The 25,185-nt window shown below is 40.0% G+C and overlaps 1 protein-coding gene across 3 annotated transcripts in view; it reads right to left on the bottom strand.

The window, feature by feature from the left end:
• Positions 1 to 2,013: 2,013 nt before the first annotated feature.
• SH3BGR (SH3 domain binding glutamate rich protein) overlaps positions 2,014 to 25,185 on the bottom strand; it is a 31,217-nt gene continuing 8,045 nt past the window's right edge. The window contains exons 2-8 of one of the 3 annotated variants that reach the window (XM_063126613.1): positions 19,398 to 19,583; positions 14,427 to 14,507; positions 11,525 to 11,599; positions 10,282 to 10,383; positions 4,860 to 4,889; positions 3,675 to 3,798; positions 2,014 to 2,495 (exon numbers count right to left, since the gene is read on the bottom strand). In XM_063126613.1, coding sequence (XP_062982683.1) covers positions 3,712 to 3,798; positions 4,860 to 4,889; positions 10,282 to 10,383; positions 11,525 to 11,599; positions 14,427 to 14,507; positions 19,398 to 19,583 — 561 coding nt within the window. In that variant the 3' untranslated portion in view covers positions 2,014 to 2,495; positions 3,675 to 3,711. The remainder of the gene's footprint in view (positions 2,496 to 3,674; positions 3,799 to 4,859; positions 4,890 to 10,281; positions 10,384 to 11,524; positions 11,600 to 14,426; positions 14,508 to 19,397; positions 19,584 to 25,185) is intronic. The other 2 variants (XM_063126616.1, XM_063126614.1) reach the window with 2 other exon arrangements.

Raw genomic sequence — 25,185 nt, forward strand, 5'->3', positions numbered from 1 at the left:
AGGTTGCCTCATTCGATATTATGTGTCACTAGTAAATCAAATTCAAAAGGAGGCTAATGCGCATTAACAAAAAGAGAGAAAAGGCTAGGAATTGTCTTACTTGGGCTACAAATTAAATAGGTAAAATTCTTGCTCTACAGCAAAAAAATAAAAAAAATAAGATTATCAGCAATATTGCCCCACATTTTGGCTTTATCTACAATTCAGATCTTCACAAAGCTGGTTATAGGCAGTGTACAGTCACTACTATAGTTATGCCAATCCAAGTCCTGAGATAAGCACTAACATTTGCTATTGTTTTCACCAAAATAAGATACCCCCACATTGGAAGTCATATATAGTGGCTGCATACTTGAACGCTACAAGGACTCCCAATAACTGGAACAGAGACGCCTCTCCAGTGGAGACAAGATCTTGGAATCTCACGCACAGATGCAAAATGAGAACAAATAATTTCATCAAAAAAAATACAGGTGTAAAATTTGTCAAAGTGAGGAAGGAGTGGGAGCCAACCATCTTAATACCTCCAGGAAATTATATCATCCCCTTTGCAAACTGTTCAATGAAAGTGCTTCAGTGCTTCTCAAAATTGGAAAAAGGATTGAAGTTTTCCTTTGGCCATAACCCACTAACTTGAAAGAAGTCTTCTTCATTTAATGAGACTATTTTACAGTAAATGGGCTGTTGAGATATTAGTCAGATTTGTCTTGCAGTCTTTATAAAGCATATAGGTCTTCCAAAACAAGGCTTCAGCCCTTTAGACCCTAAAGTTGTTTTAAAAATCACAGCATGCCAGTTACAACTTTGCATGAAAACTGCCTTGATTCTTCTAATTCTCAAGTCTGAACCATTTGGCCAGCTGCCATCATCATCTAAGGCAGAACTGGGGGAATCTGTCATCTCAAGACGTTGTTGGACTCCAGCTCCTGCATACCCCAGCCAGCATGGCCAGTGGTCAGGGATTATGGGAGCTGTAATCCAACAACTTCTGGAGGCTACAGATTCCCAACCTCTGACGTTCTTATGATCTAAGGGCTAGAGACAACTGCCAGTGTTGGAGTCTAAGTGATGCCTGGCAATTCAGCAGGAGGGTGCAAAGCCTGGGATAAACGAAATGTGATGCAGGAGATACATGACTAGGATTTGCCTGTTTTTAAAAATGTATTAACTATTAAATAGCGGCAGGGACCAATTCAGACCAGGATCAGTACACTGGGAAAAGGCATTTTAAGACTCCTCCCCCCCATGCACTTTTCCCCAATTAAAATCCTTTCAATGCAACTAATTGCCTTGCTCAAAAAAACCTACCTAGAAAAAGACCCAATTTGACCCACCACAGCATGGCTGCTGTCAACACTTTTTAAAAAAGAGATATCCTATTCATGGAACTCCAGCATAATTTCTCCTCTGAATCTCATGGTTCCCCTACCTGCCACCATCAATATAATCAAATTTCAAAAGGCATACTAGGTACTTTGTGTTTGTTTTGTGCACACTGTGACTATAATTACATAATGTGCTTTTTGACAGCCCCAGTGAATTTCATTGGGGGGTCACATAGGTCAGCCTTGCCAATTTGATGCAATTCCATATATCTTGGACTGTAAATCCCATAATTCTCATGGCTGGAAAGTATAGGAGTTAGGGAAGGCTGGCATAGGTGAATTTCCCAATGGACTGTAGTCTACAGTCTCCCACAGCTCCAGCAATGCACACCAAGGACTGTTGGGAAAGCTGAAAATAAATTTTCAATGGCATGAGGGGAAACTAATATTCTGACTTTTTGTAAATGGTTATCTCACAGTCAGTAGTACCTCTGAAAAGCTCTACCTTTATGAACAATGAAAATTATGATGATAACCATTTTTTTAATCTTTGCTAGCACAAAGATACATGGGGGGGGAGGGCTCCCGTAGAAAATTTGCTTAAATGAAGGGCCATGCATATTTTTGTTAGCTTTCTCATTTTATATTTGCTGTGGTAAATTAATGCCTGTAGGGAACGAACAGACAGTTGGCATGAAATGTGTTTATTTCAATAGCTGTACATTAAAAATAACACCCACTTCAAAGCCTAGTTTAGAGATAAGCAGGTTGTGGCACGTATACAAGGAGCTTCTTTGGCATTTCCAGTTCTGAATGGCCTTGCCGTTATTTTTTATGTGTTGCCAGTGGTATGTGCCTGGCCGTGCATAAACATGGAGACTGAAACAATCCCTGCCCATAGGAACATATTTCCTAAATTTCAGGCCCACTGTGCTTGTTGGTCGTCAAGATCTGAGGCTCAGAAAATTCCTGTGACACAAAGCCAGTATACCACACACACAAACAAACATACTGTATATATAAAGATTGCATGTGGGTCTGCTTGTTGTCTTGGGTTACATCTATGCTGCTATCCAGAGCCAGAGAGAACAGGCAATGATGTTTTCATGGAGGGAAAGTGATCGTTTTTATCATCTTCACACTGTGGTGACTGCCATGGGCTTCTGCTTCCTGTAGGGAAAAGGTTTAACATGTGATACACTATAGTACAAATACACTATAGTACAAACCCAGCCCTAGGCAATGTATATAAAAATGATGAGAAAGTAGGAAGAAAGGACAAAGGGTTGTATTCTGTGGATTCCTCACAAAGCAACAAGCAGGAGGCAGTGGGTGCTGGTGGCTCTGATGTCAGTGGGGTGGTGAATCTGCTCTGGGTTTCAGTCAGAACCAGTCAGAACTCTAAAGCTGCTATCCAAGGTGTATCCGCCCTTTCCAGGTAGAAAGGCAGGGCAAACATTAAAGGAATGAATGAAAGACAACGTGACCCCCTTGTGAAGAAATCTGTTAGAATAACACTTGTTTGCATTTACAGTAGCACTTTAAAACACTAGATGGCATTAGTCTATCAAATGACTCTTTTGTTCTCTTGAAAACAAAATTAATTAATTGTTTGCATTTACAGTAGCAGTTTAAAACACTAGATGGCATTAGTCTATCAAATGACTCTTTTGTTCTCCTGAAAACAAATTTAATTAATTTGATTTTAATTTTAATGCCAAGTTACCTAATTTTTTTCACATTTTTGAACCGCCATGCAAACCAAAACTCAAGTTATGATTTAAAATTTGAACTTCTTTGAATTTTGCAATGGAGTTCTCCAATAAAAAAATCTGTCTATTAGGGTCATTAATGTTAAAAATGCATTATATAAGGAAAATTGCTTGCAAAAATGTATATATTAGGCAAAAATACATACAAAAATGTATGCATTAATTTTGTGCACTAATAATGTTTTGTACACAAAATGCTTATGAATTTTCTGCAAACTTTTTAAGAAGTTCTCAAAGTTTGGGATGAACCAAAGTTAACAAAGGCTTCTTCCATCCCTATTGACAACAAAATCAAGGAACTATGCAATCCCCAAAACACTGTATACCTGCTTAAGTGCGAAAAATTAAGTTTCAGGAGCTAGTATGCATCCAGTTGATTTGTTATGAAGTCTTCTTTGACTCATTTGACACCAAATTCAGTTACAAGTTCGGTGTAACCCCAAATTTCAGACATAGTGACAAAGAAATTATCATTGTGGATGACAACCATGTATGATTTAAAACCATGGCCCTCATCTTGTACAAATTATTTAAACTCAGAACCAACACATACTGAGATGGCTGATAGCATAATTACCTGAACAATCTTTTGAAAGAAAATTTATACAAATGTACTAAGACTCCTCCTCTTCCTCTCCTCCTTCTTCCTCCTCCTCCTCCTCTTCCTCTCCTCCTTCTTCCTCCTGTGCTTCTTCTACCTCCTTGTTTACATAAAAGAATGAAAGAATAGTCAAGCAACTATTGAAACAAAGGATTGCATCTGACATGTGTATTTCTCCTCAGAAGAAAAATGATGGAAAACTCCCAAATTAGCAACCTGCAAATCTAAAATCATTTTTAACGGAGTGGGTAGAATTTAATCTCCTGCACAGAGATTCTTCTCTAAAATGTGGCCGGAGAAACAAGTTGGTGCATGAAAAACCACCAATGCAAGCCACAGAGATGCTGAACCCAGGATCCAGGCCCAACGCCAAGCCTGAGCCTGTCAGCCAGGAGTCTCTTGAGCCAAAGTCCCCTTCCCAAATTCCTCGAGAGAGATTCCCATGAGCACAAGCAATGCACAAGGTGGAGCTGAACCTATTGGAGTAAGGTGTTTGCTTTGAGCTATCCATGGTCCTGCAACTCTAACCTGATGCTGCCTGTCACCCTAATTAAGAGAGCAATCCTATGCATGTTTGACAGGGGGGAAAGTCCTACAATTCCCAGTATTCCCCAACTAGCGATGCTGGATGGGAATGCTGAGAATTGTAGGCCTTTTTAGGATTTCACTGTCAACCACCCTCAAGTGGCTATTGTGCCCTGTGGAATCCTCCTCGTCAACAGCTCTCTCTCTCTCTCTCTCTCTCTCACTGTGTGTGTGTGTATGTAGAGGGGGGAGGGGAAAAAGCATGTGTACACATGCATACACATGTGTCTACAATAGTTCCTGTCTGGATATTTAAGTAGATTGTAAGCCTATGCGGCAGGGTCTTGCTATTTACTGTTTTACTCTGTACAGCACCATGTACATTGATGGTGCTATATAAATAAATAAATAATAATAATAATAATAAGTTTACAGACAAGCCATTTTGTTAGGGTAGAATGGATAGTGGGATGAATTCTTGGGCCTAAAGAATGATCAGACCAAGATATAAATGTTCTTTGTTAGATTCCAACCCTAACTGGAAAACACAGTTGTCAAGACATGCTTTAAATGAATTTTTTTTTTAAACAAACAAACAAAACAGAGTGGAAAGACCAGTGCATGCTAAAAGAAAAGTTCTGTCACCGCCTGCTCTTCGCCATCTTCCTGAAAAAAGAGAACATTAAACCCATTCTTTTTTTTAAAAAAAAAGGAAATCAGATGGCAATCAATGACAAACGTATTTTCAAGGTGAAACTAGAATGTGCTTAATAGAGGAATCCTATCATATATATAAAAGTAGGGAGTTAGTCATCCCTTTTTTACTGTCTTCCCATTGACCGATTCTTATGAAATATATTTCATTGGAAAATTCTTGACACGCAAATTCTACGAATAACAACAATTTTCACTATCATTCAGTTAGGTGTTTATTTATAAAGCTCTTTTTTTAAGAATTAGGCTATTTTCTATAACAGTATACTATAATGTTTTATTTTTAATATTCAAAAGGTCACATATAATTATACAAACATAATTAATTGCGAATTGGAGCAAAATGAAATATGAATACAAAAATCTCCTCTACACCTTTATAAAAACAGGTGAAGGCCAAAGCACAATGATATACCAGTAACCTAAGGCCTTGAAACAAATCATGAAGGGATTAAGAGACACCTACAGTTAAAAGTAACATAGTAAAGGTTTAGTTATTGCTCAGAACATTAGTCTCTAGCTGTTAAATTTAACAAAATAACATTTATTATTATTATTATTATTATTATTATTTATTTATTTATTTATATAGCACCATCAATGTACATGGTGCTGTACAGAGTAAAACAGTAAACAGCAAGACCCTGCCGCAAGTCTCTGTACACCTTTCGTTGAATTAAACCTGTTGCTGTATTTAATTTTTCTCCATGAACTGTGTTTGCAGGGAATCAACTGGTCCATATTTATTTGGAAGTATGTCCTACTTTGTACTGCAGCCTAATGTGAGTTACATTGCATTTTCTACCCACCCTCTCATGAGAGATCTAGAGCATATGCCCCATCCTTTCTAGTATAAGGCATCTAGAGACATTATGCTCCTTCTTTGTCCCAAGAAAGGAAAAGTTGGAACAGGAATAGTGGAGAAATGGCAGCAACGCATAACATCTCCTCTTGTCTCCATGATCCTCACAAAGCAGCAAAGTGCTCAGCTCCTGTATCATTTTTTGCTACTGGTTCCTATCCTAAGGAAAACATTTCTCTTCAGTGATAAATATGTCTTTTGTGATTCCAGAATTGCACAATATAAGAATAAGATTGGGTACTGCATGTAGTCCACAGTCCTTTGGGTGCCTCTTTTCTTTTCTTTTTTTAAAAGCAAGTGAGCTGTAAGGATAAAGTTGAAAATGGGCCATCCAAAGGACTGTGGACCCAGGTGGTGTTCAGTTCCTTGTCCCTCTTCAGGACTTGTTGCAATAATACATGTAAAATAAGTTTAAAATTTATTTGTTTGGTTTGCATATATCACTTGCAGAATTTAGCTTATTTTGGCACTGATTTTTGTTAGCTTGTTGCCGAATTTCAACTTCTATTTAGCACGCTGTACAAACAGTCTCGATTATACCTCCTCCCATGACACTCATTTATAAGCACATTAAGACTTGTCACAAGCCTCAGAAGAGGCTTGAATTGCAAGAATCCATACTAGCTGTGAAAAGGATAGAAATTTAAGCAACCTTCAGGGTTGCTTCAGAGACATGTCCTGTGGAGATCAACAAAGAATGTCTTATCTGAGCCTTGGCGAACATGTTGCTGGAAAAAAATAGAGAGCATCTGCGAAAACCGTTTAAAGACAACAGGTGCAATTGATACCAGTTTTCCCTCCTGCCAGAGATTCCTTCTTCTGTGCACATGTACATCATAGACATGACCAAAAGCCCTGCTGGTTGCTCTATAGGCTATCATCTGCTAGCAAACGGAAAACAGGCCTTCTCCATGGTGGCACCCACTCTGAGGTATGCAGGAGGTGGCATGTTTCAGGCACCAGTTCAAGACCTATCTTCTCACCCAGGCCTTCCCTGTGTTGCATGTTTATTCTTAAATTTTGAATGTTTTAATTGAGAATTATTTTTATTTTTATTTTTAAATGCTTTGTACTCTGTTTTGTATTATGGTTTCATGTTCTGGTTTTAAAAGTTTTAACTCTGGACTTTTTGCATTTTAAACTTTAATGTTGCAAACTGCTTTGAGGTGGGTTTTTTTTTAAAAAAATGGTCAAGCATATATTGATTAAATAAACCATTTTGGTTATTTATATATCCACCCTATGGCCCATGAAGGGTCAAACCACTAAGAAGAGTTCTTAAAACAAGTCCATTCACATTCAATCTCATTTTGTTCCCAAGCATCATCTTACAGGAATTGCATGTTTGCTGATTTTCTATGGAATTCAAACTTCCATGTCGTCTTATTTATGTAATGAGGGAGCAGCTGCTGCTCTTGATTTCCACCCCCCTCCCAACATGCAGGCAGAAACACTCAAATCGACTTGTAAGAACCAGCTGCTTGTACAAACTACTAGACTGCAATGTGCCATTCCAAGGAATGCCACACCCAAGGTCTCACCACTCAGTTGCTCACAGATTGTGATGCAAATACTTCTCAAGAGAGGCAGATGTAAAATTCCTCAATGGAAAAGTATTGTGCCTGAGGGAAGAGGATACGAAGTATGCTTAGTCCATGGTGTCTGAGCTATGACAGCTGTTTCACGCATGCAGGGGAATCACTTCAGGTTGCAGTGGCTGAAAGATTAATCTGTCCACATAACAAGTTGAACGGGGTGACTGAATAAAAAGGGACTGTGAAGATGCCATCAGGGCCAGTGACAAGGATATGCACCTGCCAAAGGCCCAACAGGTGCTCACTAACAAGAGTCCCCTGGACTTGCTCTTCACCTTGGCTACTTGCCTGCCTCTTAATCTCTGCCTGTCCAGGAAGCAAGGAGTAGCAATGATGAGAAAGAGGATGAGGAACCAGAGCAGCTGGTGACCACCCAGGTGAGAAGGTAGACTGCTGAAGGAGGGGGCCTATGGAAAATGTCTTGCTCAAAGGCCTCAACAATTTAGAGCTGACCCTGGATGGCCTGAATATGACTGGCACCCAGAGAGAGAGACTCAGTAGAAGCCTGTGCAGACCTTATGCTTGTGATGTTTTAACCACGGTGTTGATCACACACTCCCTTCCTCCTGCCCTTCAGCTCTCCCATGCAAATCCCCTTCTACTAGGATTGACCAGTATATCAGTGTTGGCATGAGCCACAGTTAACATGAGCTAGGTTCCCTTTTAACCAGGGCTTGCTGACCAGCATCAAATCTTGTTTCAAATTAGAGTTAAGAGGGAAACTTAGCTAGTACTAACCTCTGCTGGCTCCAGGTTTTGGGAGACCCTAGGCAAGACTGACTCAATGCCCCCCTCATCCCTACCATCACTCTTCCTTTGCTTCTTGGCTCAACCAACTGGAGGCAATGACAGGTGAGTGAGAAAGCAGTGGCTGCTGTTCAGTTGCTTTCTCACTTGTTTGAGCTCTCTGCATGGGTCAAAAGGAGATATGGATAGGTGGCAGGGGCAAGCGAGCCAGTAGCACTGGTCTTAAAAGAATTGCATTGGCTGCCTATACTCTTCCGGTCAGAATTCAAGGTTTTGGCAATGACATTCAAAGGCCTAAATGGCTTGGGACCTCGGTACTTAAAGGAGTGCCTCTCCCTATATATGCCTGCCCGAGATTTGAGATGCGTTGGAAGAGCCCTCCTCTGCGTCCCACCAACGTGAGACTTACATTACGGTGGGATGTGGGAGAGGGCTTTCTCTGTTATGGCACCCTGGTTGTGGAATGCCCTCCCCATGGAGGCCTAACTGACGCCGACACTAGCTTCATTTCAGCGCCGAGTTAAAACATGGCTTTTTATCAAAGCCTTCAAGGGCTAAATTCTCCATGGTTACACATAGTTTGAATTGATTTTAATTGTTTTATTGCTTTTTTAAAAATTCTACTGGTTTTAATTTGTTAATGATTGAATACTGTGTAAATTGTTTATGTTTATGTTGTTCTGATTTTATCTGTATGCCACCCTGAGATCCCAGTAATATAACAGGGCAGGATACAAATGTTTTCATTCATAAATAAATAAATAAATAAATAGCATGGCTGGGGGGCTCTGGTGGTCTACAGGGGCCCCTCTTATAGAATCGTGGAATTGGAAGGGGCCTATAAGGCCACTGAGTCCAACCCCCTGAAGTTTGAGCCTCAGCAGGTGCCCAACAATGCTGAACCTTGACAGAAGCCCTTACCAATGTAATGCTTAAGAAGGTTAAGGCTGGCGGGTGAATTTCCACACAAAGAGAGAAAGATGGAGGAGGGGATGTGTACAATCCCGCAGTCTAATTGGGAGCACTATGAACAGTACCCGACACTGCCAATGCACTCCCACTGCTTCTTTGGTGCCCTTGGGAGCAGCCACTTATGCAACTGGTATTTTGTGGTTCTAAAACTAACCATAGAAACACTTGTTTCTCGATTGGTACAGATCAGCGGAAGGTATCTTCTATCAACTGTGCTGACCTGCCCCATTCCAGAAATGAGCATTTCTACTTGTTTTGGGTTGCTTGAAGAATCGCAAAATCCCCACTGCACAAGTGGTCGTTGCTGCTGGGCATAATAGAATACTACCCTTTGGAGCAGCCTTGGGAGACAGAATGGATTCTGTCCCTACTCTTGCACTGCAACCAATTCCTACTAAAATCACAGGTAGCAGGATTTATTTCCGCACTAACAGAAATTACAGTTACACATCTAACTGCTTGTATTAGTTTTCCTGGTAAGAATGCAAAATTGTACAAACAGATAAGGACTCCTAGTTTTATAAAATTATACACATATATCCTATGAATGTGTAGAAAATAGATATAAATACATATGTGGCCACGAATTTATTACTCCTTCTAAATGTATAATTCTATTTCCAATGCTTGGACTATGAGTGCCTCCCTCTTGTACATGGATAGCGCCATTACGCAGCCAAAATGGCACTACCCATATACAAGAGGGAGGTGGTATTATTAATTATTATTATTATTATTATTATTATTATTATTATTATTATTATTTCTATACCACCCCATAGCCGAAGCTCTCTGGGTGGTTTACAAAAGGCTTGGGAGATTCCCAAGATTTGCTTAAGCATTCAGAATCTTCAGTAAATAAAATCCTAACGAGAGGGATCCCCCACCCAGAAAATCACCCAAGGACTGAGCATTCTAAGTGGACCCAGAATGCTGATGGACCATTGTTAGGGGCAGGAAGGGGGAAAATCAGAGGGGAGCAGGAATGGAACAGAGTTCTGAACAGCAGCACTCCAGACTGCAATATTTTGTCGAAAGCCCCACTGATCAATATATTGTTTCCTGGGGCCCACTTACATAACTCCTTTCTTCTTATGCAATGAAGTTTAGATCAGATGTGGGAAGTTTTGAACAAAAATGGCACAGGAAAAAAAGAAAAGAAACTTACCTGTTGTTCTTCTGTCGGCACTTCAGCAGACTCCGCATCTGCTTCTGCATTGTCTTCTGTGGGTACTTCATTCTCTTCAGTAACTTCAGACGTTTCAGTCTCCTGGCAACAAAAGAAAGAAAAGCACTTGAGTAACATTAGAAAGCCAGAAAGAGAAGGGGGGGAGAGAATCTCTAAATAAAAAAGACATCTAATCATCCTCCACTTCTTAAACATATTTAGCATATCTTGTGAAATTGTACTCATCAAATTTGTCAACTATTCCTATAAAAGAATAAACAGGTCAGCTGCATTTCTTACTTGGAAAATGTTGCTGCAAGTTTAAAATGGTTCACTTGACAAGTTCATGCTCTTCCCTCCACAAGATGGAAGTACGTTAAACTTCAGGCAGGCAACGGAATCACGCTGGGTAGCTGTTCACAGTCACACATAGGGCCTGTTCAAAAGACACCTTAAACCATGGCTTTAACCACAGTGAATAAGGCTTTTTGCTTTATTCACCGTGGTTAAGGCCATAGTTTAAGGTGTCTTCTGAATGGGGCCATAATTTCTGTGAGATGGCATAATGGTTTCTCATAACCACAAGGCATGGGTTAACCACAGCCTGTTATGGATCTTCTCAGACACATTGGCTTCCAGACCACCAAGGAAAGAGGCATTCAACCATTAGGAACAGCCTTCTCAAATACTCTGTCTAAACTATTCTTCCAACATTCACCGCACGATTCTCATTGGAGGCAGAATTGTGTGCCCATGAAGCACATGAGTAGTCTTTCCTGAACATGGCCTTTCAAAGCAATTATTGTTCTTTCTCTTCTTAGAGCAGCGGTACAGAACCTATTTCAGCCTGAGGGCCAAATTCCATTTTGGAGAAACTCTCTGGGGCCACCTTCCAGTAGTGGGCAGGGCAAAAGGGGTGGAGCCGAGACACCAAAAATCCCAACGTATTTTATTTTAAACCTCTTAATGCCATTAACTAAGCTTTAGGAGAAGCAGTTCAATATTTTACAATAGGTGGAAATCTGCTCAAAAGCCAGGAAACCCCCAAATGACTGACAGTCAGGGGAAAGGGAAGGGGTATGGCCAACTGGGGAACCACAGAGAGAGTCAGATTGGGATCGCAGGCTTGAGGTTCTGCACCCCAAAAAAGCAAGGCAAAACCGAACACCAAGTCCTCCCCACACCCCGCCAAAATAAACACTAAAGTTATTGTAAAGCAGAAGGATAAAGTCACTTGTCTTACTTCTGTATTTTTGGGCTCTTCTCCTGAAACTTCGCCATTTGGCACAGTCGGGATCTCCTCAGTAATCCTCTCCTCCTTTGCAAAGAAATGCAAACAATATTGAAAATGGTAACAGAAATGTATTGAGGAAATGGAGTGAGGCCGTGAAACCATACCAGCAGCAAATACTGCAGTGATAGACTTGGCACACACAGTTGCCAAGTTGTGACCTGGAGAAGATCCATATACCTTAAATCCCTGGATGCTGCAGAAGCCAAGGCAGTCACTTTCCCACCACCCCCATACCTTCCTTTTCTGGCCCTCTCATCCACCTGTTCCCTGCCTACCATGCAGCAAACCTAGAACCCTGTTTGCCGCTGCAGCTGAGGGAGGAGAACAGAGGACAGGGCTGGGGAGGACATAAGTGGAAGAAGCCCCAGAAGCTTTGATACCACTTCATGGAAGGGTATTAAGGTAGATATGAGCTTTCCCTGTGAGTCTTTATCAACATCTTCTTATAGAGTCTGTGGTGTGTGTGTGTGTTTTAAAGGTTTGTACATAGACATTTTCTAGCACTGGTAACAGTTGGTTCAGTATCTCCACTTCTGATCAGGGAGAGGAACCCCAAGGCCACTTCACTGGGAAGAAACATCATTGCAGCATTTCAGGTTTTTTTATGCATTTATTGCAGTGCTCTTGCATTTCATATTGGGTCATTGAGAGGGTGATGCTTTTATGAAAACAATTCTAGGAGTTAATTCAAATATAATATCGGGCTTTTCTAAAGCACCAACTATTTTATATTTTTAGACTTGTTTTATTCATATTTATAAATATTCATTTTATAATATAAACATTTAAATTAGCTAAGACAAAGATTCACAAATGAAACAGATAAATGGAATATAAAAGCATTATTTATATATTTATTTATTTATTTATTATATTTATTTATAACCCGCCTTTTGCCCAATGCTGGGCATCAAGGCAGCGTAACAAAATGAAAACATATACAGTTAAAACCTATAAATAGAAATATACAAAAGTTAAAAATATATTAAATACGTTCCAATATTTAAACATTTAAACAACATGACAATTTAAAAAAAAATTCCCAAAGGTGGCAATAATTAACAACTAAGAGGCATTCATAAGTTCATTACATTCATTATTTTTTAAAAAATATCTTTATTGGCTAGATTACACTCACAAAAGGCTACTCAGCTTTATCATTTTTCCAGTTTCATATGAAAAGAATGCAACTCATTGTGACCTTTGACTGATATGTACACTGTTTGCTAAAGAGTGATGCCATCTTTTATTACATTTAATTTAAATAAAACCAAAAAGATATATTGCTCCACTAACAAGAAAAAATACTCTTCTCGATGTCATTTTATCAACAGAAAAAAATATGTTACCATATATGAAAATCACATTACCCTAAAAAATGGGGGAGTAATCTGTCCTTTGTGGAATACAGATATTTTTATATTATAAAGTTAGAATATTATTAGAAAATTAAAATATAAGCATTGCATATTAATATACTTCAATGTTACAGCATTGGGAATAGCCTTTGCTTTTAAAGCTTCTGCTTTTTTCATTTTAAACATTTCTTTAAAAACTGTCTTACTTTCCCCACTGCTCCTTTCATCAATTGATCTCATTTCTTAATATGACACAGGAAAACTGCATTGCTGTGCATTAATAGACCATAATGAAGAATCTTGACAACAGAGATGTCACTCTAGCCTTTCACCACAGCCAGCTGTCCCGCATAACCACTCTGCTTCAAATTACATATTTGTTTTAAAAGGACAGGGGTGGGGGGAGTCTCAGAAAGAAATCTCAGTTTAAGTTAGCACACCAGCTTGGTGACAGGCCAGATTACTTCTCAGGCAGTTGCCAAGTGATATATGGCCCACACTAACCTGCTCTTCTTTCTTTTTTCCACATTCATTTCTTGCTCTGTTATATCCTACAATCCTTTTTTGTTTCCCTTTTAAAGTATAAGGTGTTTTAAGAAACCCTGGGGAGTCACGGTTGTTTGGCTTTTAAAGCCTTTATTGAAATCATCCTTCTTGAACCTTGTGCCCTTCGAAGGGTTTAGACAACAATTCCCATCACCACCACCCAGCCAGCATGGCCAATGGGCAGGAATGCTGGGAATTGTCATCCAATGCTTTTGGAGGGTATCGGGTTGGGGATGTACATGACACTGGTTGCACAAGAATACACTGGCAGAGGGCTCTGTGGGACTTTCACAATGAATTCTGATGATTTGGAGATTTGGTTAATCAAATTTAATTGATAGAGGTACTAATGTATTGAGTTATAATACAAAGTTGTGCTGAATTGATATGATCTAGTACTGAGATCACACTTAGAACCAAATTATAGGTTAGATGGTTCAGGTAAATGGAAATTTCTGTATTTCTATGTTCTTGTTTATCAGAACCACGATAAAGTTTCTTACTAAAAACATCACTATTGCAAACTAGTACTGTCTCAATATTTTAAGTCTATAGGTCTAAGCACAGCTATTTGGAAGAAAGTTTTGCTGAAATGAAAGGGACTTGCATCTAAGTAAATGCAGATATAAATATTAGAGTTTATATCCCACAGAGTTTATATTAAGAGTATCGCATTGGGTAAAATCCATCTTGCATTGAAGTCGCTGTCAAAACTCCCAGTGATATTGGTGGCTCAAGATACACCAAATGCAAAATAATTTAAAAGGGCGACAACAAATTCGTAGCAAATTATTTTTATTGCAAAATCTGCAACATTTTCTCCTTTAAAGGTTTTGCTCACCTTGTGCAACGTCAAACCCCTTTTTAACCTTTGTTGTTGTACATGCCAAAACAGTATCTAATTTATTAGTAAATTAAAATAACTCCCAAAGAATATAACTTCATACCATTGAGCCTGGTGGAGGAGCAAGGCCTAGGAATGAATAAATAATATTTTCTTCTTTCGCAGAGAAAAAGGAGTCAAAATCCTAAAAAGAGAATAAAAACAACAATAAAACAAGATGTTGATTAATAACTAAAAACAAAATCATTCCAATCCATAGCCTTCCAATACACATATGGAGTAAGCATGTGTAGTTTACAACCATTTCAGTGGAGGGAGCAATCCATGCATTCCACCTTATGTGCAAATCATATATGACACATATAGCACACATATAAACCCCTCCTAACATCCTCAACAACTCACTGGGCATCAATGCTAGAGTTCTTCCAACATCAACACCTCTCTAAAGTCTACATATGTTGCACCTTCTTGACTCTAGCGAACATGCATGTAATGTCAATGAAACAAGTGTCTCGTTCATTTCTCTTTAAACTTCCTAACGAGATAGATTCCCTCCTTTGTAAACCAACATAGGACAGACTATTTCAGAAATTTCAGTAATCTGTCATTGGCCCAAAGGAGACATGACATTAATCACATCATCAGCTTGTGTATGGTTGGGTTTTTAAGAGCTAACAGCTGTGGTTTTGTAGGGGGCCCAGGGCTGTCCCAAGACATTTGTTGGTCCAAAGGCAAAGGACAAGATGGTAACCCTCCTACACACACATTCCATTGTCCTGGTAAATCTTACTTCAGCACTGACAACAGGTCACTGTTTTTCACCGCACTTGTGGGCAGCAGGCTAGCTTAGAAGGGGCAGAGCAGGCCATGTGGCACACATAGTTCTGTCCTCCAACACCTCATTGCCATTCTCTCCCCCACCCCCTGTCTAATAGTAGGGTCAGCCCTGTATTTGCCCAAGAAGGATGCTGCCATTGGCACCAGTGTGTTTATGGAAATGGGGGGCAAAGCAGGGGAGCTTGGGCAGTGAACCATAATGTGAAAATAGTGGTATTCTAAGTACGCAAAAGTGTCTCTATTTTCCTTTGTGAAATTGTGGAAAACATACCATTCTTCCATCACCAAAAAAAGCAGAAGTATATTAACATTAAATATGAGAAAAGTTATGGGATCAACCCAAGAAAGTTACCTTCTCCCCCCAAACAAAAATGGGGGTATTTTCTGACCCTGTCTGTCAGTCCGTCTCTAGTCCACATCTCCACCATTTTTGTAAACAGATGCCAACATGAATGAAGTTATTGTCCACAGTAAGGAAAACTTATCTTTGTCTTTTGGATACCTTCTATCCATTGCATAGGAATGGAGATGTCACGCTGTTGGTGCTGGATTAAGGGCTAGTGCAAATATGGGACTAAGATTGCAAAAATGGTGTGTGTGTGTGTTTGTTTTAATCATCTGGAAAGGCCCTTAGACATGCAGCTTTGATATGTCAACTGGCTAGTGCCCAAAATAGCATCATGCAGAGTCAGAGATACTGTATATTTCTAATTTAGAATCCACACAGACGTTCCATAGCAGGTGCTCTTCGGCAATATATATGCTGCTACATCGTTCTCTGTTACCACAGTGGGTATCACAGGGATGTGAGAAAAGGAACATTTTAATGTATTTTTGCTGTTTTTGTTGGTCCCTTGGGAAAGGGCTGCACTCAATGGTAGTAAACATATTTTTGCATGTAAAAGATCTCAGGTTCAGTCCCCAGTATCTCCAGTTGGTTTGGGAAAGACCCCTGCCTAAAACCCTGGAGAACCACTACCAGTTGATCTAGACAATACGGCGGTAGATGGACCAATGATCTTACTCAATACAAAGTAGTTTCCAATTTTTATGGAGGACAAGGCTATCAATGGCTACTAGTCATGATGGTTATATGCTACCTCCTGTTTTGGGGGCAGTATGCCCTGGTATACCATTTGCTAGAGAACACGAGTGGGAGGGTGCTACTGCACTGAAAACCTGCTTGTGGGCTTCCCATAGGCATCTGGTTGGCCACTGTTCTGAACAGAATACTGGATTAGATAGACCTTTGGTATGATCTAACATGGCTATTCTGGTGTTCACATTAATGTTAAAATATGCAAATTCCTTAATGTACTACATATGCTCATAATATCTGCATAAGAAAGCTACCAGGGGAAGTCCAACATGGCTGATACTATTCAGAAGTATGTCTGATTGTAATTCAATGAGAATTACTCCCATATAATCATGTATATAGGGCTGCAGCCTAAACTATTCTGTCCCATTCCTCATCTCCATCACACTCACCCAACACTGGCTGTCTTCCCCTACAAACTCTATGCAATCACTCCATATGCAGATCAGAGGGTTTTACCCACACCACTGCTACCCACCCCCTTTGTTGGGCTGATCAATGAGGCAAGTTCCTTCAGAAATGGCTTGCTATAAAGCAGTAGCAACCACAGCTGGGAAGTTAAAGCTACCTCCATAGGAGTCTTCCATTTGCATTACAAATTAACCTTTGCCGAATGAAATTTATTTGAGAGTAGACATTCTAGAAGGATTGTGACCATGTGGAAGGGACTTGATGGAGAGATCATCTAGAGGCATACTGAGTGCTGTGTGGAATCTTGGTTTTCATGCCAGTTCTAGCGAATTGTGAAGAATCAATGCCTGAGCGGTGCTAAAGCACTCTAATATGGAAAGCCTCTTAGGACCAATCTAGGCATTTGTGCTAGATACAAAGCATGCCGCTATGTATCTTGTTTATCTTTACTAAATTACATGCATGGCGGCAGGGTAGGAAAACTTTGTTGAAAGCTCACCACAAAGCAATCTCTTCCCTCCCCAGCATGATCAGAACCAAAATTTCCTCCCTGCATGTGGCTAGGACACTTAGAAAAGAAGTTTCCCTTGGTGCCATATGCTTTTGCAATATGTTTTAGCATTAGAACACCTTCCAACATTGGCTTCCCCTGGTCTCTTGAATGGCCTTCCACCACAATATTATTTTTGGCCCAGGGACAGGACTCAGAATGCTGTATGTAATCTCCATCCACTCTACTTCCCAAACCACAAATATCACCATGCTGGAAGGGACCAAAACACTGTTGATCTAAACTGCCTGGCCAAAGGAAGGATCTTTCACATATCAGCCAAAAATGGGTTCATCCAAGAAATCTAGAGTCTGAGGTTCCCCACCAGAGGGTAAATCAGAGCAAACCACAGTTAGCGCACAAGTAGGAATGAGTCCTTCCAGATTGGTTGGACTACAACTACTATAATCTCCCAGCCAGCATATGGGAGTTGTAGTTCATCCTATCTGGAAGGCACTAGATTGGAGAAGGCTGCACTATGCCAAAGATGTCTACAGAGCAAACAGCTCCAGAAGTCCAAGCCACACACTCAAAGGAAAGGTGCTCCTCCCCATTATCACTTGCAACCTGAACTTGCAGGGAGGGGGAGATTCCTCATCGGAATCAGGACCAGTGACAGACAGTGTGACAATATTGTCAAAGCCCAGGCTCTCCAAGAAACCCATTGCCTCTTCCTATGCTAGACCCATCCTCTCAACAAGGGTTAGGGTGTTCAGATGCAAAAGACGACTGGCTCCTGCATCTTTGAACTTGGGTATAGAATAGCACTTACACATTACCCAAAAAAAGAAAAAATAACTGAATAATCGAAAAAGTGGACACCAATATGCATAACATTTGCACATGCAAGTTGATATGTACAGCTGCAAATTTAAAAATAACTGTACTTCAAATGGAAATGCAATATATCTCACCATCGTCAAGAAGACTGAGCAGGCAACATGTGTGCCTGCCCAGTCTGCTGTCCACGTGCTAAATGTTGATGATGGGCTACTTCAAGGCCCCTCCCTGTTCTCCCTGCTTATGTTCTTTGACTTTAAACCAGACTTGGACTGTGGTCAGCCCATCAAACAGAAGACAGGTTGAAAAGTATACTGTCCACTGACTGCTCTCTAACATAGAGGACTCTGGAAAGTAGGTTATCAGGCCACCCTAGTTGAGTAGAAAAAGGAATTTCAACATGGGTAGCTTGAACCTGGCCACCCTAGCAAGATACACAATAGCAGTTAGCAAAAGGAATGATTGCAACGTCCATACGTTTTTCACTGAGGGATAAGTTTCACTGAAGAAACACAAGAGGAAGGGATAAAGGACTATGATTTTTTTAGGGCTCAAAAGGTGTCTCTAAGGCAGTGGAGGCTGGTGGCTCCAACGCCAGTGAGGTAGTGAATCCGCTCAGGGATTCAGTCACCTTGGATAGCTCTCTTGAAGTTCTGACTGGTTCTGACTGAAACCCAGAGTGGCCTCACCGCCCCACAGACATTGGAGCCACCACTCTAAGGGCTCGATTAAAATGATCTATTTGCATTTATGGATGTCTATTTTGCACTAGAAATTGCAGGCATGACACCCATCCCATGTCTGGAATGGGCTCATGGTGTGTGTGTGTGTGGGGGGGGGGTAAAGCCCCCTGCCTCCCACACTAGGATACCAATCCAGATCAGGCCCACTGTGCCTATTCTAGAGCAAAAATGAAGACGCTGTAGCTACTAGCTACATCTTTGAAGCAATGTATGTTTTGGTCCTCAGGTTGTGCAGTTGTATGGCAACTGGCAGCAGGAGACAAGTGTTCCTTCTTGCAGGGAGATATATGAGGCCAGGTTGGATCTGAGTGCCAAAGCTGAAAAGGTCATGTCTTGCACCTCCGTCAGCTGAACTTCAGATGGTGCCTGACTGTTCAATCTGCTGTCCAGGTTCAAACCGTTGATGGGCAAAAGTTCTTATAGTTTTTATCTTTAATCTGGGATTGGACTGGGCAGCCCTTTGCATAGAGGATACTTTCAAATGGAGGACTGTCCTCTCTAAAAGAGGACACATGGCCACCCTAGCCCAGGCTTAAAATTAAGGAGAATAGTGGAACAAGAAAAGATTTTGAGGATTTAGTGAAACAGACTGTACATTTTCTAAAATGCTAAACATATTCCTTAAATATGTTAAACCTTTATTCTTCTTACCCCACAATACTGTTCTTCATTGAATATCTGTGGAGGGAGAGGGATTCCATTTTGTGGCTTCTTTTCACCTGGAACATTCTCTCTCATCCATTTCCGGTTATCTTCATCGCCGGCTATGTCCAGTTCCTTAAAGTCAATCTTGTTGGCCTCTAAAAAGCCCACTACTTCTTGCTGTTTCTTCTTAATCTGGAGGGGGGAAATGAACCTGTTATTTCAGATGTAAAATTAGTGGAGGAAGTATATCCAATTTAATCATTTCTTCCAACTATAATTGCCTGCATTGGCTCCTGGTTTTTGAAGGCCTTTTGGGCAAGACACCCTCAATGGGCCCCCTCCCTCATTGAGTCTACCTTCTCATCGCCATTGTCACCAGCTGCTATCCCTCCTCCTCCTCATTGCCACCACCTGCTTGCTTGACAAGCCAAGAGCTAGGAAGCAAGTAGGCCATGGCATTGGCTAGAGTGGCTTAACGTCAATTTCTGGCCAAATCATGCACATTGTGATACAAGTGTGAAATTTAGTATGGTGGCATTTATTAACATGTAGATTAAAATTAGATATATAGAGGCATCTCAGGAAATCATAGTAACAGCCGCTATCTTAGAAAATGGCATCCAAAAATTCATATTTCTCACTAAAATTCTATTATTTTTAATCTCACAGAAAAGATGTCTCAGTACAAAATTAAAAGGCAGTAACATTTGCTACAAAAAAGCTCCATATCAATCTTTTCCAGGAGCAACCCTTGACGAGATATTAAGGTTTTATTTCTACGCATTTGAAAGTCAACAAGATGTACTATATCACCCTCATTTCAACCTTGCACTTCGTGTTGCAAGCCTGAAACTTTCAGAGGTCATATTTTACACCTTTTCGAACAAGAATATACATTGAGGCATCAATTGGGGGTGGGGAGACTTAGTGAAAATAATGTGAAATTTCTGTAAGAGGCTGCTTTTTACTTGAGACTGAGCTCAAATACAATATGATTTATTCTTATTTTTAACTTTTCTTTCTTTTTCATTTCAAATTAGATCACAATGAAGAAGTTTACAATGGAAAAAGTGCCAACAGGTTACTTTTACAAGATACATCCACACCAGGCCCGCAACCCGACAGAAGTGAAAAGGATTTGACAAAATGCATATTTGCCAAGAAGACAGTTCCAATGATCTTCAGTACCCTGCTAATTCCAAAAGAAAGGATAAAGGTGCTGGTTACAAAACAGTTGTCGGTATATGCCTGATCACAATTACCCATAATTTTGGCCCTGATAGTTGCAGTTTAATATTGGAAATATAAACTTAAGAGAGAGAAACTCTTTGCTCAAGAAACAACAGACACTGCAATGAGGGAGCAAATGTAGCCACTGGTTACAGAAGGCCTTTGTACAGTGCAACCCTGAACATGCTTATACAGGGCAGCTTTAGTTTCCAGTCAGCCCGCACTGACTTTCAGTAACATATCTGTTCTAAAGTTTATTTATTTGTTAATTTACTATATTTAGGGTGACCATATGAAAAGGAGGGCAGGGCTCCTGCAGCATTAACCGTTGTGATGGAGAAGGAATTTTACCAGGTGCTGTTTGCATACAAATGACACCTGCTGAAATTCCCCTTTCAATACAACTGTTAAAGATACAGGAGCCCTGTCCCTAACTATATTTATATAAAATCACCCAATAGCATTGTTCTCTGGGCAATTTAAGGCATAAAACAATAAAATGCAATTTAAGGACACTCTGTCATAAAATAATAGTTTGGGGCATAAAACATTCCAATATATACATTTACAAAGGGAATAAATGGAGATAACTAACAAATATGCAGCACATTCAGAGGTTCAGAACACTAAAAACACAGATTTTCAAAAGGCCTGAGAATAAGAATACAGTTTTCAGCTGGCATCAAGATGACACTAGGTGACCCTCTCTGGAGAAGTCATTCCACAAGCAGGATACCACTACCAAAAAGGTCCTGTGTCTAGCAGCCACCCATTTCACTTCACATGACAGGAGGCGCCCAGAGCAGGGCTTTTGAAGAAGAACTCAAAGTTCAGGTGGGTATTTATGAGATAAAAAGTGGTCTTTCAAGTATCCTGGTCCAAGCTGCTAAGCTGGTCATTTGCACTTACTACTAGGCACTGAACTGAGCCTGGATCAGCTTCCAGCACTGAAATTTTAATGTGCAGTTCTTTCCATAGAAGTCAGCCTCTAAATGGGAATGAAACTATTGCTAGAGTCTTTAACATTATAGGGAGATGACAAAGGTATAGAAGATGACTGGCAGATGTTGGGGAAATAGTCACATGGATTGGCTGGCACAGGTAGGGCGACCAGTGCAGAGCCTTAAGGAGGATTCTCAGAGCCCAGACTCTCCTGGTAACCCATACTACCCCCTCACCCACTGCCCATCTCTCCCTCTCAGATCCCAACAAAATGTGACATTGTGAGAATGACATGGGCTAGCTAAAGATGTTTTGTTACCTGAAGCAGAACAGTAAATGTGCTACCACCTCCAGTTAAAGGTGTATAATATTTAAATCCAGGGGTTTTTTTTATACCTGAGGCCAAAAAAATCCCCAAAGTCTCTTTTCTGCAAACCCTTCCTTGCAGTACAACAATAAAATTTAAATAAAAAACTACTTTGTTGCTTTTTCATGACACCCAAAATTAGCCACTTGAGGCGGCTGACTCACTCTATCTAATGGTAGGGGCCAGTCATGATGACATTAATGGGCATGTTTTTGTTATGTAAATAGAAATGGTGAAGGTGAGTTATACAAGTCTCTGAATGTTGCTTCCTCCACCTCTACCCATTTTTAAAGGACCCAGGCAGGTCAAAGAAACTTGACAGAACTCAACTTCCATTTCTAAAGTAGTTTTAATTCTAATATTCTCATATACTAATTTTATCCAGTTCTTTATTCTATTAACAACTATACATTTCCTCCATCAATTAACATTTTGGACACAGACTCAAGTAGAAGATGGATGCAAAATGTGTAGTTTATGCCTGTATTTTTAAGTTACCTCATTAAGTTACCTCATATACGTGTGGCCTGACAGAAATGTCAAGGTTCATGTCATACACAAATGAAGGGAGGCTGCTCAGGAGACAAGACTTTGTAACATGAAACATTTCTTTTGTTTTCCCCTATAATTTTTATTTTGGTTAAATAAATACCAAATTTGTTTTGCAATTTATTTATTTTATAAAATAAATCCTGTATTTAAAGCACCTGGCAAGTTCCCAGACTTCTCTGCCACAGACAGTAATTCTCTGCCAAACATCTCTAAATCTAAAGCAAGACACAATATATTCCTGAGCAAAATTCAGGGCAGCCAAATATTGTGCAAACGTTTTGACACTGTTCTACTCATCATGACCATGCGCACCCAAATTGTGACCACCAACTTGCACTGTGTTCCGAAACAGCACCAATCTTCCTGCTAACGGTATAGTACCTTAAATGTCATGAGCAACTGTCATATTGAATGAGGTCACAACGATAATTTTTGCTTGTGACTACCATGTGATTTAAAATCTGATCTCTCCAAACAAGATGTGTGAATGACAAAATCCATGAGGTCATATACTCAGTGAAACCATGTGAGGCTGCATCCAAACATTTTAAGTGTTTTGTTGTCTTTCAGGGAACCTGACCTGCCATTGCTTTCTCTTCACTGACAAATCCCTAATGAGTTTCCAAGGAAGCCCAGAGTTCCCCATAACACACTTGGAATACTAGTGTTATATAGAAAGGAATGTTGCAAGTCCCCCTCAATAGCAGGGTTCATCAAGCCATGTGGGACATGGTCTGGATATGCATGTTCCCCACAGATGAGTGAGGAAGCCTGAGGGAGAAAAAAAGGCCTCTTTGGAGTGGTCACCATAGGGAGACCATATGGAAAGGAGGACAGGGCTCCTGTATCTTTAACAGTTGCACAGGAAAGGAAATTTCAGCAGGTGTCATTTGTATGCCCGCAGCACTAAAGTGACTAGATACAAGAAGAGGGCAGGGTTCCTGCAGCTTTAACTCTGGTAATGAAGAGGGAATTTCACCAGGTGCTGCATGCATACAAATGACACCTGCTGAAATTCCCTTTTCTATACAACAGTTGAAGTCACAGGAGCCCTGTCCTCCTTTCCATATGGTCACCTTATATGAACAGCCAAAAAAGAGGTAATGCATGATCAAAAAAAGAGGGCAAAAGAGGACAGCAATTTGCATACGTTTGCATGTATTAATTTACATGTACATGTGCAAATTTAGGAATTATTACTATGATTTAAGTAGAAAAACTGTACATCTCATCATACTGTGACCCAGTGATTTGTGTGTCTGCCAGTTCCATCTGCTGTCCAGGTGTGAACTCTTGATAGGCCACAGTTCTTATGTTGTTGTTTTTAAGAAGCAGCAGCAGCTTCAATTGGAAATGCCTGGATCAATAAGAGGATTTTAACACACCTTCAGAATTACATTCACAGCACAAGCCTATATATGTATGTCTACTTACATACATAGTTCAATGAGATTTAGGACTGCAGCTGGAACAGAGCATGTGCACTTAACCACAAGACACAATTCAAATCCCCTCCTGTCCCCCACCCCAACAAGCTCTTACTGCAATTCTATTATAAGATTAGAGATGGGAAGACCCAGAAAAAAACGGAAAAAATTGAGGGGGGGAAACATTTTCCCCCCGAAGTCTTTTGGGTTCCCCCCCCCAAAAAAAATTGGAAAAATTGAAAAAAATGAAGGAAAAATGGATTATATGATGTTTTATTTTAGCATGTTGAATAAAATGTTTAAGACAAGGTGTTCAGATATTTACTTCTCCAAATGATTTCTAAAAACTATGTACAGTATCAGATTATTACAATTTCTGGGCACCAAGGACAAGCAAGTCCTAGGTTGCAAATTGAGACTACAACTCTCAAATGCAAAAGCAAGATGCATTTCTGCCTCTAGGGGGCACTGCCATTGAAGCAGAGACTAAAATTTGATAGTCATACCTTTAGCTCAGAAAATGAGTCTGGTTAAATTTCATGCATATTCATTTAATCTCCCCCCCCCCTCAGTTCTTTATATGGGAATGGGTGCTTTATGTCTGCTTGACACTGTGGAGGATAGCAAAGACATAAATAATTTTCTTTGTTACTAATGCTGATGGTTTCCTCTGTTGTTGTTGTTTTACATTGTTTTTGCCTCCTCCTCATAAACTGGCATAATCAAAGAGGTTCCTTACAGTCCAGGTGTTCCTAATAGTTCAGAAGCCTGTAGCTCCATTTGTTATGAAAAAAAGTAAAAAAGTAAATTCAATTTGTAATCATTGTTTGAACACACTGTACTTTTAATATACCAAATGTAATAATTTTATGCGAAGCCAACTTGGACATAATTACATTTTATGTTCCTAAAGTAACAAAGTGACTTTCAATCTGTAAAAAGTGCTAATATTGCATTATTTCTATTTTTCTGATAATATCAATTTTTTTCCGGAACCCCCTGAAAAAAACCAGCTTTTATCCATGGCTTCAAAATTTCCGGACATTTTACATCTCTATATAGCATGGCCCTGTGTTCTCGTTTGCAGAGGACTGTCCTCTATCTAAAAGAGCTGCCAAAGGACTGTCCTCTATTTGTATTCCTTCTGGCGCCTCCTGAAAACAACTTTGTTCCAGGAAGCCTTCCCTTAACGACCAGCCGTGGTTTATTTTGCACTTTACGTTTTAAAAGAAACACTTTTAATATGTTTTTATTCTGGTTTTACTCTATTTTATTT

Source organism: Elgaria multicarinata, chromosome 5, assembly GCF_023053635.1.
Source record: "Elgaria multicarinata webbii isolate HBS135686 ecotype San Diego chromosome 5, rElgMul1.1.pri, whole genome shotgun sequence".
Taxonomy (NCBI): Eukaryota; Metazoa; Chordata; class Lepidosauria; order Squamata; family Anguidae; genus Elgaria; species Elgaria multicarinata.